An 18,142-nucleotide genomic window follows, 5' to 3' on the forward strand; every position below is an offset into this window, starting at 1 on the left:
CTCATATAAAAACTCTCTCATGCGTTTAGATGTTGAGATAAATTAAGTTAAATTGTAAATTGTGAGTGCTATTATTTTTATTTTTATTTTTAGTTGAATTAATGTGGCCAAGTACTCATGTGGTGGAGTAGTCCATAGTCATACCATGTGATTGAATTAAATGAATCAAAGAAAAAGCAGAGCACTGGAAAAAGACTTGAAAGAAAGGATCAGAGACTTTGGCTAAATAATTAATGCCATAAAAATTGAGCCATCTACCCATTAGAGTAATTTCCACGATTGATCAACGCGAGCAGTCGGAAGAATAGAATTTTAAAAAGAAACAAAACAGAAAGGAAAAAGGCTTGTGATAATGAATTTGGTTTTCAGAAGAAAAATGATACTTAGAACTTCATTATATTCCAAAGCAATGGATTTTTTTTTTTTTTTTGAACTTTTTAGTTTTTTAAAATAAAATCTTATGGCACTTTTTACAAATTCACAGAGTGCATTAATCTTTTACAAATTAGGATCCAACATTAATTGAGCAGCTCAGATTGATAATGATAATGGCGGGCCCTGCCTAACCGAATACAAAAATGCCATGCACTTGGGAAATAAATAGTCTTGCTTCCTTCTTTTTTCTCTCTCACCAAAACAATGAAGGCCTAAAACAGTAGTGTTTCTTTATTTGCATACTCTCCTTAATTCGATTCCTTTCTCCAACGAAAACAATGGCAGAGTTCCTTCTTTCTAAATGCCTTGACATATTGTTTGACCGACTGTTGTCTTCCGACTTGCTGAAATTTGCTCGCCTAGAGGGAATTCGAGAAGAGCTGGACAAGTGGCGCAAAACCATGACAATAATCCAAAGGGTGCTTGATGATGCAGAGGAGCAGCAACGGACTGAAAAGACAGTGAAAGATTGGCTTGACGATCTCAGAGATTTGTTCTACGACATGGAAGATTTACTGGATGAGTTCGCCACAGAAGCTTTGCATGAACGCAAGTTGATGGCCGGTGAAAGTCAAGCTAGCGCTAGTATGGTACGAAATATCATCCCTTCTTGGTTTACTGCTTTTACTCCAAGTGATGTTAAGTTCAAGATTAGGCTGCGTTCAAAGATAGAGAAAATAAATACAAGAATTAATGATCTCGTGATACAAAAATATGAACTGAATTTGAAGGAAAATTCTAGTAAAAGACCAAGCAAAAGAAGAGAGATCAAATCTCCCTCAACTTCCTTAGTGACCGAAGATCACATATATGGTAGGGAGGAAGTCAGAGGGGCTGTACTTCAGTTATTGGTCAGTGAAAAACATAGTGATGCTTCGAATAAAATACCCAATGTGATTCCCATAGTTGGTATGGCGGGTATCGGAAAAACAACACTGGCCCAACTTGTATACAATGATAAAAAAGTGGAGAGCTTTTTCAATCTGAAAGCATGGGCTTGTGTTTCAGAAGATTTTGATGTTGGTGCAGTTACAAAAACAATTTTACAATCTTTGACCTCAGAAAACTGTGATGGCAAAGATCTAAATTGGTTGCAAGAAAAATTGAAGGAGAAACTACGTGGGAAAAGGTTTCTAGTAATTCTTGATGATGTTTGGAACGAGAACTACACTGATTGGACTCGCCTGCGTGCTCCTTTTGAAGTAGGGGCTTCGAGAAGTAGTATTATCGTCACAACTCGTAGCCAGAAAGTCTCGTATCTAATGGGAAACAAGGAAGTTGAGCCTTTTCAATTGGAATTGTTATCAAATGATGTTTGCTTGTCCATATTTTCCCAACATGCATTGGATCATGCAAGAGACATCAGTGCGCATCCAGATCTTAAAGTTATTGGTGAGGAACTCGTTAGAAGGTGTAAAGGCTTGCCATTGGCAGTAAAAACTATTGCAGGAGTCATACGCAGTAAACAAAAAGACCAAAAAGAGTGGGAAAAAGTTTTGAGGAATAAGATATGGGATATTCCAGCGGAAGAAAGTGGAATTCCTTCCTCTCTTATGGTAAGCTATGACAATCTCCCAGGTGCTTTGCATACTGCTCAATACTACCAAAGGATTATGAATTTGAGGAGAAGGAGGTGATTCTATTATGGATGGCAGAAGGTTTGATTCAACCACGACTAGATGAAGAGGAAATGGAAGATTTGGGTTCTGAATATTTTCGCAATCTGTTGTCAAGGTCATTTTTCCAACAGTCACATGGGATTAATCGATGTGAGCGCAAGCTGTCCTGGACACACTTGGTTATCGAAAAAAAAATTGAATCACGATTTGTGATGCATGACCTCATCAATGATTTGGCTCAGTCGGTTGCAGGCGATACATGCTATAGAATGGAAGATAAGCATGGGAATATTCCTATAAAGGCACGCCACTCATCTTATTTGGGAAGCCAATATGATGTAACTAAAAAGTTTGAGATTTTTACTAAATTCACAAGTTTACGTACATTCTTACCTCTCATGCTGCCAGAACCAGGTGATTGCTATTTGGCTCATCAAGTTCCTTTTGAATTGGTTCCAACATTACGTTGTTTAAGGGTGTTATCTTTCAACGGATACAACATAAGAGAGCTATCAGATTCTATTGGTGATTTGAAGCATCTACGGTACCTTGACCTTTCCAAAACTCAAATTCGAGGCTTGCCAAAATCAATAACTACTCTCTACAACTTACAAACATTGTTGTTGGAGAACTGTAATCGTCTAAAAAAATTACCTTCAATGTTATGCAACTTGGTCAACCTGCGCCACCTCAACATTGAAGGTGCATATAATTTGGAAGGGATGCCTACGCAAATAGGTAAACTAACTTGTCTTCAAACACTGTCTAATTTTGTTCTTGAAAAAGACAGTTGCTCTGGAATAAAGGAACTTGGACCTTTGAAGCATCTTCGAGGGAACCTCTGCATTTCAAGATTAGAGAATGTGGTTGAACCGAAGGATGCAAAGGATGCTGAATTAATTAAAAAGGCGAAAATTAGTATGTTGTCATTAGGATGGAGTTGGCACATTGATGAGTCAAAAGACAGGACAAGTGAACTAGAGGTACTAAATGGGCTACGGCCTCACGACGCTTTGACGAAGCTGGTTATAAATAACTATGGTGGTACAAAATTTCCTAATTGGTTAACATCTCCTTCATTTTCTCATATGGTCTACTTGATATTAAATAATTGTCGCAAGTGTACATCATTACCTCCATTGGGGCAATATTGGCCATCACTCAAAACTCTTTGGATCAAGGGCATGGCTAACGTGAAGAGTGTTGGTTCTGAATTTTGTGGCTGTAATTTAGAGACTCTGCATATCCATGACATGGAGGAGTGGGAGAATTGGAGTCCTTGTGAAGAATTCCCAAATCTGCTAGAGCTTTCCATTCGTAATTGTCCAAAGCTATTAGGGAAGTTACCAAACAACCTTCCTTTACTAAACAAAGTTGTGATACATGGTTGTGCGCAGTTGGTGGTCTCACTTTCATTCTTTCCAGATAAATGCAAATTTTACATTGAGAATCTCAGAGGGCTTCTTATGATAGGGGTGGTGTGTGGATGCAAGGTCACATTCAAATCAATAAAATTCTCCAAGTCACTTTCACCAATTTCAGATATGGAAGGTCTAGCAGAGTTGGAAGAGTTAAGTATTAGATACTGTGAGGAGCTAACGACTTTGTGGTCAGACAAGGTGGGATCACTGCCACATGATCTCCCAATTTTGGATTCTCTCGACATTTCTCATTGTCGCAAACTAGTCTCTTTGGTGGCGGAAGAAGTTGATCAAGAGCATCTCCAACTCAGAATCACATCTATTGATATCAGGGATTGCATAGCCTTGGAATCATTACCCAAGGCATTGATGTACAACAACACGTGTCTTCAGTCTATTGTTATCCACAATTGTGATTCGCTAACGCATTTTGCAAGAAGCCATCTGCCTCCAACTTTAAAGATGCTAATAATATTTAGCTGCAGGAGTATGAGGAAATTGGTGGAGGATGATAATAATGATACAAACAACACTACTACTTGCAGTAGTGGCATCACATCTCTTCTTGAGGTCTTGCAAGTTAGGAATTGTCCATCCCTTGAATCCTTAACAGCAAGCGGGGAATTACCTACCACACTTCAACGCCTCTATATTCAGAACTGTCCGAAGCTGGAATCAGTAGCCAAGAGTTTTCAACATAACTCATTTCTTACAAATATCTCCTTCGACAATTATGAAAATCTTCAATTCTTGAACGGCATACACAACCTCACCTCTCTTCGAGATTTGAAAATAAAGAATTGTCCGAGCATTTTATCATTTCCCAAAGAAGGTTTTCCCACAAACCTAACAACACTTGAGATCTCTCATCTTAAAATCACTGAAGCCTTGTTCGATTGGGGGCTGGACAACCTCACTTCTCTTAATGAACTTGAAATCTGTGGATGTCAGCATCTGGTGTCCTTTCCAGAGATGACGTTGCCTGCCTCTCTAACAAGCCTCTATATCTCAGAATTCTCGAATATGGAATGCCTGTCTTCCATGGGTTTAAGAAAACTCACCATTCTTAAAACACTCAAGATTTCTGACTGCAAGAAGCTCACGTGTTTTCCAGAGGATGGCCTGCCTCCCTCACTCCTACAGCTTTATATCTCTTCTTGCCAAAAGTTGATGTCCTTACCAAAGAATGGCCTGCCTCCCTCACTCCTAGAGCTTCGTATCTCTAATTGCCAAAAGTTGATATCCTTACCAAAGAATGGCCTACCTTCCTCACTACAGCGACTTCTAATCGATAAATGTCCTTTGCTGGAAGAACGCTGCAAGAAAGATCAGAGAGGAGAGAGGCGCAGGATAGCTGACATCCCTTGTGTTCGAATTAATGGAAAATACCTTTATGAGACAGAAACAGAGGAATAAATCCAATGGTAAGTTTGTTCTGACTCTGATCCAAATTTCCATTTATGGATTTATTATTTTTTTCATTTATGGATTTGCTTCTTGTCAAATCGATGATTGCATGACATTGGGTTATGAATATGATTGTTAAGGATGTCTTTACATCAGTATAAATACAGAAATCGGTATAGAAAAAAATCCTCTGTTTTACCGATTAAGAATATGAATATATATATATATATAGGCTGATGAATATTTATTTGTTCAATGCTTGCAAATTGTTCAAAAGACTGACACAAGTTGTTGCAACTTCCGACTACCATCTGAAAATTGCATGTGCAAGTAATATTGCTTTTCTCTTGCTATTAATTCTGCTACCTTTCATGTTACATCGAATGATTGAATTTCAACCGTTAATACCATGTATAAACTACTACCACTTCTTGCAACCAATTGGTTAAGGCTTATCTTCTTAAGAACTGTCTTCCTACCGAGTATGGACAAGGAGTGATCTCTGTGCAATCTGCATTAGTTGTTAGTACAAGGTTGAGCAAAGGACAGCATTCCCTTTATGTTTACAACTATTTAACAGAACAGTCCATTTTACAACCAACCAAGGTGATTGCCATTTCATCAAAAATTCTTAAACTTTTTGTTGCTTTGAGTTTTTAAGTTTTACATTTTTTGTTGCCAAGGTGAAATATTCTCGTTCAATGTTGATTTTCATGATCTTATGTACTGCAGATGTTTCTGTGAATTACCCAAATCAGATTTCTCTCGGCTTCTGGGTCCCGTTGGAGTTGGATTAATATTATCTTTCTCTTCTTAATTATGATTACAACATAGGGGAAAATATCAATGGAGAAAGTTGATGCAGCACGCAAGAAGCCAGAGGTGGGCCATGAGCAGACCAATATGGCAATAGAGTAAACCAGCAAAGAAAGTTGCAACTTTCCTGCAGATTTTATTTTGTCAACAAGTTTCCTTAGTTTGCTCTAGTCTCCGTTATAATAAGGACCAGCATTGTAATGCAGAGATATTGTTTGATGAAATAATTAAAGATTACGGTGGTTTGAATTTTCATTGATTTCTTTGTAGTGGGAAACACAGAATTCCTACTGCAATTATCCTTACACTTCCGCTACGCCAAAAGTCCTCTGGCTGAGTTTAAACTGGACCCACCCTTGCAAGCTACTTTTGCTGAGTTTCTCCAATAATAATAATAATGATAAAAACAAGAAAATCCCTCATCGTTTCCCAACCCCAGAGTCTCCAGTAAGAACTGTCTTCATGAATAGAGGATAACAATCTTCATGAAATGCATCAGCCATTTATTTTGTATTTATTTTGCTCTGAATCTCGCTGATCAAGAAAGACAAAAGGAAAACAAAGAAGAAAACTTTGAGAAGAAAATGAAGTTTATAAGAAGAGGGAAATATCTATATGATCTATAAGAAAACTTTTAGCGGATCCTTTGGCATTGTTTTTGGAGGGTACAGAGTATTTACATGTGAAAGCTTGATTAGAAGGTCTTCCCTAATACAAATTGATGATTTAGCTTATTTAATTTTGGTTGCTCTAAAAGTTGTGTATTAGTGATCATAGATTTTCTTAGAAGTTGGTGAATGAACACCGTCATTTTCTGCAATCCCCCACCCCCCCCTACAAGACAAATCACAAGGAACATGGGCTCAAACTTTAGGTCCACTATTCATTCCAGTTAACTGAATTGACTATTGAGACTTTTCTTCTAAGTTTTCTTTCCCCTTCTCTTATATGAATATAAATACAGAAATTGGTATAGAAAAAGAAAAAAAAATCCTCTGTTTTACTGATTGAGAATACAAAATATATATATATATATATATATATATATATATATATATATATATATAGGCTGATAAATATTTATCTGTTCAATGCTTGCAGATGGTTCAAAAGACTGATGAAAGCTGTTGAAACTTCCAGTTGCTGTCTGAAAAATGGATGTACAAGTAATATTGCTTTTCTCCTGCTCTGATATTTCTCTTACCATGGAGAAAACCACTTTCAAGTTAATATAAGAGATTGATGCATGGAACAACTGTTGGGATTTTGGTGAATTCCATAAGCCAAGAGCTTTTTAGGTATACTAATAGAAAATTAATAGAAAAGAACTGCTGCTCTTGTTCTCAGGTTGAAGGAGTACAAGAAAGTTCTAAAGCAAGCAGCGATGGATGGCATTTCTCATAGCAATTCTCAGTGGGGTGGGCCAAGCTCACAAACATTAGATTGCGCTCTTCAAACCCCATATATTTGCTGTTTTCACAATGGCTGGATCATGGATACCTTCTCTGCCTCAACATGCACTTCTAAAATTGCAGCAGCAAGTAGTTGTTGTTGGCATGCCATGTCTTTCTTTGTGGTTTTGCTATTCATATCCACATAATCACTGTCTGGCTATAAGCGACACCTTCTCATGGTAATATTTTGGAGCCCCAATGCTTATATATAAGAGGTGTCAAGAAGGTGCTTAAAACGTTCTCTGTTTTTTTCCCTGTCGCGCAATCATACAACTGAGCTTACGAACTTCATCTAGCATTATCATCATATTAGAGACACCTCGGCACATCATCAGCTCCAAGCAGATCTAATTAAACATCAATGACTATTATATTCCCAACAATAGACATGTTGCATAATTGATTGGTATTTCCTTTAGGTTATAGTGACTATATTTGAGTTAATCAAATTTCAATTCGTATTTCCTTCCTGTTAGTATAAACTATATTTGAGTTAATTAAATTTCCATTTGTATTTCCTTCATATTAGTAGTGATTATATTTGAGGTAATCTGTAATAGTTTCTGAAATTGTAATAGCCAATTTCCTTGTTTCAAAATATCAATTTACACAATCCAAATTAAAAATTTAACTATCTTAGTATCAATAATATTGTCATCCATCATTGTCTGAAATAAAAAAATATATAAAGAAATAAATTTTTTACAGAAAAAGTTTATCAATCCAAATGTCCTGCATCATTGCATCTCACCATGATTTCCCTCTGCAGTTGCTGGAAATATAACTGTTGCGGTCCTAGCATGACACTCACGTCCATCATCATAATGTGCTGATCCGCTTCCTTCTTGGCGAGCTCTAGTTTCTCCACCTCCAATCTCAGTCTTTCATCCTCTTGACGGATGTTATTTAGCTCTTTTTCCTTCTCAGAGTCTAACCTCAGTCTTTCATCCTCGAGACGGATGAAATTTATTTCTTTTTCTTTGTCATACTCCATCTTTTCGGCCTTGAGGCGAAAATACTCTTTCTCCTGAGCACATGACTCCTCAAAAAACGTATACTTCAACTTGCTGAGTTCAACAATCTCCTGTACTGACGTGGCTTGGGCTCTTTATTTTCCTTTCTCAACTTTCCTTCCCATTAGTCAGTCCAATTCGATCACGTCATTATCTATCACATTATCCGCCTCGAGATCAAAAATTGAATCCACCGTAACGCCCAAACATCGAGTTGGAGTTGGGGACATCATCTTCCTTCGCTTTGGATCCTCTTTTGTCGAACGCCAAATCCATTTAGGTTAGTCCTTTAACAGGTGCCAACAATGCTCGAACTAGAATGAGCATTTCTCTAGCAATGCGTACATAACCCTGACCTTGTCAAACTTGCATGTAAACAAAAAACTTTATGTTAAACCAATGTATAAAAAAATTAATTATTCATAAAACAAGTAAGAGTATGGATATTCTACCTGGTCTTGCTCGGTCATGCCACTTTGATTCAACCCTTCAACCTGCGCTAGTTTCGCACAAAATTTGTTTGTCGTCTTTTGAATAACCTACCACCAATGTATTAAAGACTTGATGGTCCGGTCATTTGTGGTTTCTTTAAATTGATAGAAGTATTCAAAAAAAATTTCCCAAAGTTGGGAGTTTTTGGCATCAAGGTTACAATTAAGCCATGCGGAGACAAGTAACTTGTCTTCTTCGGGGGTGAAGTTCGCACCCCTGACTCATTTCCTAACACCGATAAGATCGTTATAGGGTAGGGGTAGAGAGTCATCAATAATCATAAGAGATTTTTCACTTTTCCCCACCGTAAGTGGGGTCTAGTTGATGATCTTTACTTAGAAGTTTGGTGAAGTACATATGTCCAGGGTCTTGTGAATCCATCTCTAAAAATGCATTGAAATGTTAAACACGTAAATATGAAGTTTGGAATTTTTCCAATCGCCGGCTAAGGAACTAAATGGTGACATCTACAAAATTTGGTCACCCTCTCATGGCTGCACCAACCGGTTGCTCCTACCTGTTGGTCGTCCGGGTTACCTTGTCATTGAGGAAATGACCATAAATTTCCTGTATCCCCACTAGGCTTTGTCATCATCACAGCCAAGGAGGTTTAATTTACACATCATTTTTTTTTATCACAACATAACTTTCTCAAACAATGACACAACAAAAAAGCAATGTAACAAAACTGACCAATTCACATATTCACACAAAACAACAACCAAACAACAATGTGAATCACAATAATGCTAAATAAGAGCATTCCCATCAGGTTACTTCATATCAAATTTATAAATAAATGAGGCTTAGAATTATGAAAATATTGACAGCATGCTTAAACAAGGAGCCATTCACATCGAATGGCTGTAATACCCCACCCAAACGTCTATTGCATTTTCTGAAAAGTATCATAAACTGCAATATGGCAATCCGGGTGAGGATTAACCCGCCATATCGATAGGGCCCTATTAACACTTGTGAATTAACCCGCACTATAATACTATCATCACAACCAAATAACAGCCCCTCTCCCGAGAGATACGAAACACTACAATGGACCCAACAACACAGAATAAATTAATAAATGGATAACCACAAACAATGATAAATCACATTCCATAACCACAAACTCCATCAAATTCTACTCAAAACCAAAAACCCCACAAATTCTATAAGCACAAACTCCACCAAATTCTCCTCAAAACCAAAAATCCCACAAAACTGGTTGGAAAACAATGAAAGAAACATATTAAAAAAAAAAAAAAAATCTGTGTGATAGCATCATGAAATTCTCAACAGCCAAACAGTCAACACAGCCAACCACATTCATAGACTGAACCCACCGCAGAGTATCCTCAAAAATCCACAATCGCAAACCATAAACAATTGATCAACAAAATTGGTTGGACAACAATGAGAGAAACATATTTAAAAAAAAAAAATCCGTGTGAAATTGATCATCACTTTCTCTGCAGCCAAACAATGAACACAGCCAAAAACCCAATGCAGATCATCCTAAAAAATCCACAATCCCAAGCCTAAATGAATGTTTAGATCAAGAAAAATGGTTGGTTTCACAATGAGAGAAATAGAGTAAGTAAAAAAAAAATAGAGATAATGCATCATCACTTTCTCGGTAGGCAAACACTCAAGAGAGCCAAAATAATACAGAGAAATCAATGGCAACGCAAGAATAAAAATGAGAAGCAGTTTCCTCAAACAAAGCCCAAAATCATAAATTTAAAAGAGAGTGAGAAAAAATGCAAATTAGTGAAAGCATTGCAAGCTTTCTCTGCAGCCAAATAATGAAGACATCGCCGACGCAGAGAGAGAGTTGAAGACCTTCTATTGAAGGTTACCTTGATCATGGTGTCGAGAGGAAAAAAAAGGGGAAGAGAGAAACAGAGAATGAGAGAGATATTCCAAGAAAAATACAAGAAAATGAGGGAAGAGATAAACGGTTTTGATTTTGAAGAAACATAAATCAAACTTACAAAAATTGTCAATGGAGAGGGCCTGCGATCGTTAGTGTTGCGAGGGAGGGGCCAACCGAGAGAGAAGAAGACACAGAACATAGAAGAAATCGAATGCGTTGGGATGTACAATAGTTCTCCATATATGGAAAACGATTGTACACACCGTAAACACAAACCGCAAAATGGGAATTGGGATGGAGAGGGTTTTTCTCCAAAACCCTAAAATTTTTCCTAAATTATGGAGATAGGGGAGAGATGGGGAATCCAATGAGAATGCTCTTATAACTCAAATTTAGATAGAAAGATATTTGTACAAAATTTTAAAAGTAAATAAAGTAGGAAAGATATATTTACATAAATTGAACCTTACAAATAAAGCTTATCATCTGGCATTGTTTGGATAACAAGAGTTTCTCATTCTATCTCATTTCATTCCAATTTCAAAACATCATAAATATAAATACTTTTCAATTTTAAATCTTTAAATTATTCATTTAATCACTTCAAATCTCGAAACAAAAGGTATTAAAAAAGTATATTCTAACATTATTTGAACTTTAAAATATTCTTATTCTACTTTTCCTCTCACATTTTTTAAAACTCTAAAAAAATTATAATTTAAATTATTTTATTACTATTTATAAATATTTTATTACCATTTAGAGATAACTCATCAAATTTGACTGTCCAAAAGAGGCCTTAATGATTTTGTAGTTTTATTTATTTATCGGATTGGTAGGTTAATAGAATCAATGAGGCCAGCTGCGGAATTGAGTCAGGGGAACAAAAGAAAAAACAGAGTTACGGAGTGGAAAAAGACTTGTGATGATTGTACATAAAAAGTCTTTGGAGTTTCAGTCAGCTATATATTAATGCCATAAAAAACTGAGCCATCTACCCTACTATCACGAATTCAATTAACTGATAGACATTTGAAATTCTTGCAATGAAGTAAATTGAGACAACACGATGCATAACGTGGACGTGATTTTTATCTTTGAAGTAATGCCACGCGTCACTATTTTTATATTTTTGTATTTTACTATCATCTTCTATCAGCTGCTGCTACCGGCTTAATATTTAACTAATTATTTGATGTCATATAAACAAATTTAAAGAGAATAATAATAAAATAAATGATAAATGTCATATTTCGTTATCCTTTTATAATTTTATTCAAGGTGTCGAGACTATATATCTCCAGTATAATTTTGATCAGTAGAGTAGAAAAATAAAACTTTCTTCTCAAAATTCAATTTTTATATTTCAAATCAATGAAATTTATTTCTTTTTTCTAATTTTTGAATTTTTTTTAAGTTTTTCGAAAGAAGAATTCTATCCATTCAGCCACTATTCACTATCATACTCCACACCTATAGCTTTTTTTTAATAGGGTGTGGGGTGTGAGATGGTGAATAGTGGCCGATGAAAAATAATTTTCTTTCCAAAATCTATTTGTATAGTTATAATTGTGTATTGGCCATCGTTATTGCATGTGATAAGCTTTATTTGTTGTCCATCTCTCTTTTTTTTCTTTTTCCTTTTTTTTTTTTTATCCGTATGGAATTTTATATCATGTTTTGGTGTTCAAGTCAAGCAAGACTTGGTTGGTGCTCACTGTTCATGATAATACTTTACATCTCACATTTGTGCATTTGATTTCCTAATTTCGCCCCTCTATGTAGCAGCCCGAACGTGCACTGATTTTTCCTCTCGTTCCAAGACAGCGTGCCGTGACCTGCATCTAGAAATTTCTTTCATGTCAGTAAGGGTCCGTAGCTGAACTAAACTTTAAAATGCATGTTGTTGGAAGAATTGTGAATCTGTGTTGGAAAATGTAGAACTGAGGCGTGGTTGTGAAGCGTTGGGATGGAAATTGTAGTTGGTTGTGAATTTGTGAAGTGGCTAACGCACCATGAAGCATTGAGATTTAGTTGCAGTTGTTGTGCGTTAAGTACTGGCTTGTTGTGAAAATTTGTATTTTGTGTTGACTTCGTGGCCTCTCTAATGGCAGAGGCTAGAGGATGTCTGGTCACGTATTAAATAGGCACAAAGTTGGGTATCGCTCTTTATGAAATCACACACACACAATCATTACTTAGGGGCCTTTTTCTTATTCGGATTTTCTTTAAATTTATTCATATGAATGTAATATTTTTATGCCGAAATTTGGTAAATATTGTGGCTTATGAATATTTGTTTCTAGTAGTATTAGTAATGACTATCCTTTTTAAAATTTTTGCTGTGAATTAGCTGCACAAAATTTTTGCATGTCACAGTGCGCTAGGGGCGTTTGATCCGAGCGACCAACATCCTGGTGCCTCGACTATCGTTTACCAATAAAAATTTAAGTTTTTCATATAAGTTTCATATTTATTCACTTTTTTAAAAGAGATGTACGGCGCCTGCACATTTTATAACTGCAAATATCATTTCTCTAATATAAAAGTGGATATCCTAATCACTATGGCATAGTGAGAACATGAATAATCCATACCTTTATGCTATATCCATTGCCATTTTTTGTTTTCATAATTCTTAAAATATGAGTTGGTTGAAGTTGTGGTCGATCGGTCCACACCCCCACAATGTGACATAACCAAATAAAAGACGGTCAAAAAGAAAAAGAGGAAGAATCATCACAAAAAGATGGTAAAAGTGACAATATCAATGTGACAATACAAAATTAAGATCAATAATTGTGATGCGACCAAATTATATAGGAGCAAAGCTGGTACAATAATTCAAACTTCGGATGGACAAATATCGGTATGACGTTGATTGAATTTGTGGTGGTCCATGCACCATGTGACTTGCTTTATAGAAAGCCCCATCGTACAATAATACAATGAGGCTTCGTGGGGTAATTGGAGGGGGCCTAAACTCCAATCTTAGGTTTCGACGGTTTTTAGTATACAAGTCCCAACTTGCAATGTATGATGAGACTTTGCGGGATAACTGAAAAAGACTCAACACCCTCATAAGGGCCCGCGGGGTGTTGTTGTGGGCCTAGGTTGCATAAGGCAACCACATGACCCCAATGCCCGCATCTCTCATTGGCCCGACGGGGCTTATGTCAGCTAGTTAGCTCCTGAACAACCTACCGATTATCCTGGGATCAAGGGTGGAACTACCTTAAGGTTTAAGGGGCTTTGGCCCCCCAAAATTTTTAAAATTTGATGAAAATTAGGTTTTAAAATGTGTTTTTATAAAATAAACTATATAAAAATTAGTATTTATCCTCCCAAAATTATTTTTTCTTAACTTAGCCCCCCAAACTAGATTTTCTGGTTCCGCCCCTACCTGGGATAATAGGGATAAGCACTCATTCAAAGTAAGTTGGTATCCCAAACACCGAAGAGCTTGAATTTCAAATATCAGCCGAGCGGTTAAGCTAAAGATAGAAGTTTTATTTAAATGACTCAGGTATGTTACTCATCTTGGTTGATCATTTTGGTTGAATAATACTCCAATCTTTACTGACTTAGGCGTTCCCTCAAACCTCCAAGCCCTTTACTCTCTAGTTGCAGGTGATTGATAGTGTGTAGCTGTGAAACACGTCCACAACAATAGTTTTATCAAATATAAATATACAATTGGCCAAACTTGTTTCTTTCTTTTTTATTTTAATCATAGCCTAACATTTTACTTGTCAAGAAAGTTAGATCTCCATCTCCTCGTAAAAGTTGAAATATGTTTTGGCGATAGAAGGAGGAGTTGTAAAAACTTTGAATTTGTTGGACATTCTGCATTACAGAGTGATCCTGAGCTAGAAGTGAGCCCGTTGCAGAGGTGATTTCCTTGCAAGCCAGTCTTGCTAATGAGTTAATGTGTAAAAGTGGAAGAATGTGTGAAGGTGCAATCTATGGGCCTTGGTGAAACACTCATAAAGCCAGGGATTGTATTGAATGCAATTGGTAATTGGAGTGAGCACAATGTGGCAGAAAACGGTATCAAAGTCAGGTTTCAGTCTGCACATTCTCACTAAAATAAGACTATTGCTTAAATTTTTGGAAAAAGAAGCAGACAGAGACTATCAAAAAGACTATCAAAAAGATAAAAGGGCAATCAGTAAAGGTGACTCGTGGGAGTAGTGCACTTTACCTTTTGTTGCCTTTGGCTTTTTTTTCTTTTTCAAAAGAGACGTGGTGAGCAAGTTCTCGTGTTTAACGCTGAGAATTTCCTTGAAATTGTTGTGCGCATAGAAAAACAGATAATTATTGAGCGGTGGGGAATTAAAACAAACAACAATTGATGGATGATTTTTGCCTCGTTTTAGTATGATGAATGGAGTATCTAAGGGCACAACATTCAAGAGCTAAAAGAAGAGAATAACTATTGTAAGGGGATTTTCCTCCTCCCCATAAGCCCACCACGCACCCAATTGAGGGCAATGGCGCCTCACCCAAGTACCCGATAATGTTATTTTGTTTTTCAATGGTATCTCCACGAGAGTGGATGGTCCTTTCCACAGTGCCATTCTCCAGAATACAATTGCCTTAATTAGTTTATATTAATATGTGATAGGCATTGATCTTCTTTTGGTCAAAAGTTGATGCCATAATCACTATGGCTGCGTAGTGGGTGACAAGAATATATCAATAGGTACTTAATTTATGCTCTATTATGCCTTTCTCGACTATAGAAAATGATTTATACAGTTTTAGAGTGATAAGTTTTAATCACTTTCTTTGAAAAGTATGAGAAATTTAAGACTCCCGTAAAAAAATCAATTTTTTTTATAATGGAATCCACTTTTTTTAAATAAATGCACGAAATTTAAACAACTTAAGAATTATCAAACATTACTCCTCAATTAGTCTTTCTTATTATTCTTGTCTATTTCCTTATGTTATATATTATTCTTTAATTTAGAATATTAAAATATACACTTGAACAAAACTAATGATATTAGAGCTGAAGGATTTTTGTTTCGAAATGATTCGGGTGAAATTTAAAGTAAATATAGATCAAGAACAAGAATATTTTATGCTCTAGTAGGATTATTTTAATGGTCGTACTATCAATATTTGTGGCATAGACATTTCAGTCTAATATATGATTTGTGGAGGTACGTACATGACTTTGATCAAAGGCATGGCTACGTTACACTGCAAAAAAGCTGTTTAATTATAGTCAATAATTTTTTTGTGAAAATAATTATTTTTCATTGAAATGAGTTTATTTTTATCGTAAATAATTATTTTTATTAAAAATAATTTGTAACAAATACTTATTTTTCTTATAGTGTGAATTCCAATTGAAAAGGCTCTAAAAGCTCTTTTATAATAGATAGATAATGGGACAGATTGTGATGGACTGACTCCCACCATGTCATTGCATGGATTACATAAATTAGGCCATAAAGAGAAAAGATACTCAAATAAAGGCCAGTTTGATTGAAAATTAAGTTAAAATGAGTTGAGATGATTTTAGATAAGTAGAATAAAATATTATTATAATATTATGTTTTAATATTATTATTATTTTAAGATTTAAAAAAATTAAATTGTTTATTATATTTTTGTGAAAATTTGATAAAATTATAATAACGAGATGAGATGAATTTCTAACTCAAACTAGAATTATATTTGAAAGAAATAGGACCCAAAACAGGATAATAATATATTTAATATGATGATGGGGCCAATGAATTAGTTGGAGCAAAATCAAAGACAAGGAATAAAAAAACGCATGCGCATGAGAAAGTAGCATGCTAGCCAGCTAGTTCCCCCACAATTAATTACAGAAAACTTGGGTAAAGTTAGGGGTGCAATTGGTCTGATTTGATCTGGTTTTAGGCAAAATTTAAGACTAAACCGATATGCATCGGTGTTGCATTTTTGAAAATCGATTACGAATCGGTTACTCTCCTAAATTGATATCTCTAATTTTACCAGTTATGGTCCGGTTCAGTCTTATTCAATCTGGTTTTTCGATTTCAATAAAATGTAAATTTGTCATAAAAATATGTTTATAAAAAAAACTGCTTTAAAGATTTTGTTTTAAATCTGTTACTATTTACAAAAATCTCTTTTTAAAAAAAAAATCTGTTATGTAAAAAAAAAAACTGTTATAAAACAAAAAACAGAAAACAGAAATCTGCTGTGAAAAAAAAAAAATTGCTTAAGCCTATAAGTATAACTGCTACAAAAATGAAATGTAATTAACATATTAATGTATATTAGTATTACTAATATATTACGTATTTATCAAATGGAATATGTTGAGAATTTATTAGATGAAAAAATGTTATTAAAAACCGGTCCTATCAATGATGGTGGATGACTATTTAGGCTTCGTTTGGAACCACAATTCCTCTCAACTCATCTCAACTCATCATTACAACTTTTTTAAATCTTAACATAAAATATAATAAACAATTCAACTTTTTTAAATCTTAAAATAATAATAATAATAATAAATAATATTCTAATAATATTCAACTCAACTCAACTCAACTCACTTCAACATCCAAATGTAACCTTAGACTCCACTTATTAGCATTATATATAATGGGTAATGGGTTTAGTGGTAGGAGTACCTATCCCATTAGGTGATAGTGGTACGAGGTTGATTGAACTTGTGGTGGTCCATGCACCATGTGACTGAATCACCAAATAAAAGAAGAAGATCAATCACCATCACATGAAAAAGAGAAAAAGCATACGTACACATGAGAAAGAAGCCAGCAAGTTAGGTCCCACCCACGCTCCTATAAAATAAAATCTTTTATATATTTTTACAAATTCACTGAGCGCATTAATCTTTTATAAAGTAGTATCCAACATTAACTTATGGATAATTGTTTGGTGTTGTATCTTTAATTTTTGGTAGTATTAGTAATGACTGTTGTTTTTAAAATTATATTCCGTAGAAATGGATTTTTCTTTTTTTAACTTTTTAGTTTTTTTAAATAAAATCTTATAGAACTTTTTACAAATTTACAGAGTGTATTAATCATTTACAAATTAGGATCCAACAATAATTGAGCAGCTCAGATTGATAATGATAATGGCGGGCCCTGCCTAACCGAATACAAAAATGCCATGCACTTGGGATTCCAATAAATAGTCTTGCTTCCTTCTTTTTTTTCTCTCTCACCAAAACAACAAAGGCCTAAAATAGTAGTGTTTCTTAATTTGCATACCTTTCCCTTAATTCGATTCCTTTCTCTGACGAAAACAATGGCAGAACTCCTTCTTTCTGCATTCCTTGACGTGTTGTTTGACCGACTGTTGTCTCTCGAGTTGCTGAAATTTACTCACCGAGAGGGACTTCAAAAACAGCTGGACAAGTGGCGCAAAACCATGACAATAATTCGAGAGGTGCTTGATGATGCAGAGGAGAAGCAACAGACTAAAAAGACAGCAAAAACTTGGCTTGATGATCTCAGAGACTTGGCCTACGACGTGGAAGATATACTGGATGAGTTCGCCACAGAAGCTTTGCAACGCAAGTTGATGGCTGCTGAAAGTCAGGCTAGCGCTAGTATGGTACAAAATCTCT

The 18,142-nt window shown here is 35.4% G+C and overlaps 1 protein-coding gene across 2 annotated transcripts; it reads left to right on the forward strand.

Annotated features, from left to right (window-relative positions):
- The first annotated feature begins 666 nt into the window (after positions 1–666).
- LOC109020054 (putative disease resistance RPP13-like protein 1) lies at positions 667–7,376 on the forward strand. 2 transcript variants are annotated; one of them, XM_035686035.1, is made up of 3 exons: positions 667–1,025; positions 6,800–6,864; positions 7,046–7,376. In XM_035686035.1, the coding sequence occupies exons 1-2, from the start codon at positions 714–716 to the stop codon at positions 6,827–6,829; spliced, it is 342 nt and encodes a 113-aa protein (XP_035541928.1). In that variant the 5' UTR covers positions 667–713; the 3' UTR covers positions 6,830–6,864; positions 7,046–7,376. The 2 variants fall into 2 exon arrangements, with proteins under 2 accessions (XP_035541928.1, XP_035541929.1); XM_035686036.1 differs by lacking the exons at positions 6,800–6,864; positions 7,046–7,376 and adding an exon at positions 5,615–6,053.
- Positions 7,377–18,142: the final 10,766 nt, after the last annotated feature.

Source organism: Juglans regia, chromosome 15 (genome assembly GCF_001411555.2).
Source record: "Juglans regia cultivar Chandler chromosome 15, Walnut 2.0, whole genome shotgun sequence".
NCBI lineage: Eukaryota > Viridiplantae > Streptophyta > Magnoliopsida > Fagales > Juglandaceae > Juglans > Juglans regia.

Excerpts from the sequence above, each read along its gene's own strand:
- LOC109020054 (XM_035686035.1), top strand. The coding sequence starts at position 714 with ATGGCAGAGTTCCTTCTTTCTAAATGCCTTGACATATTGTTTGACCGA. Across the intron at positions 1,026-6,799 it reads GTCAAGCTAGCGCTAGTATG|ATGGTTCAAAAGACTGATGA; the intron begins GTACGAAATATC and ends CAATGCTTGCAG.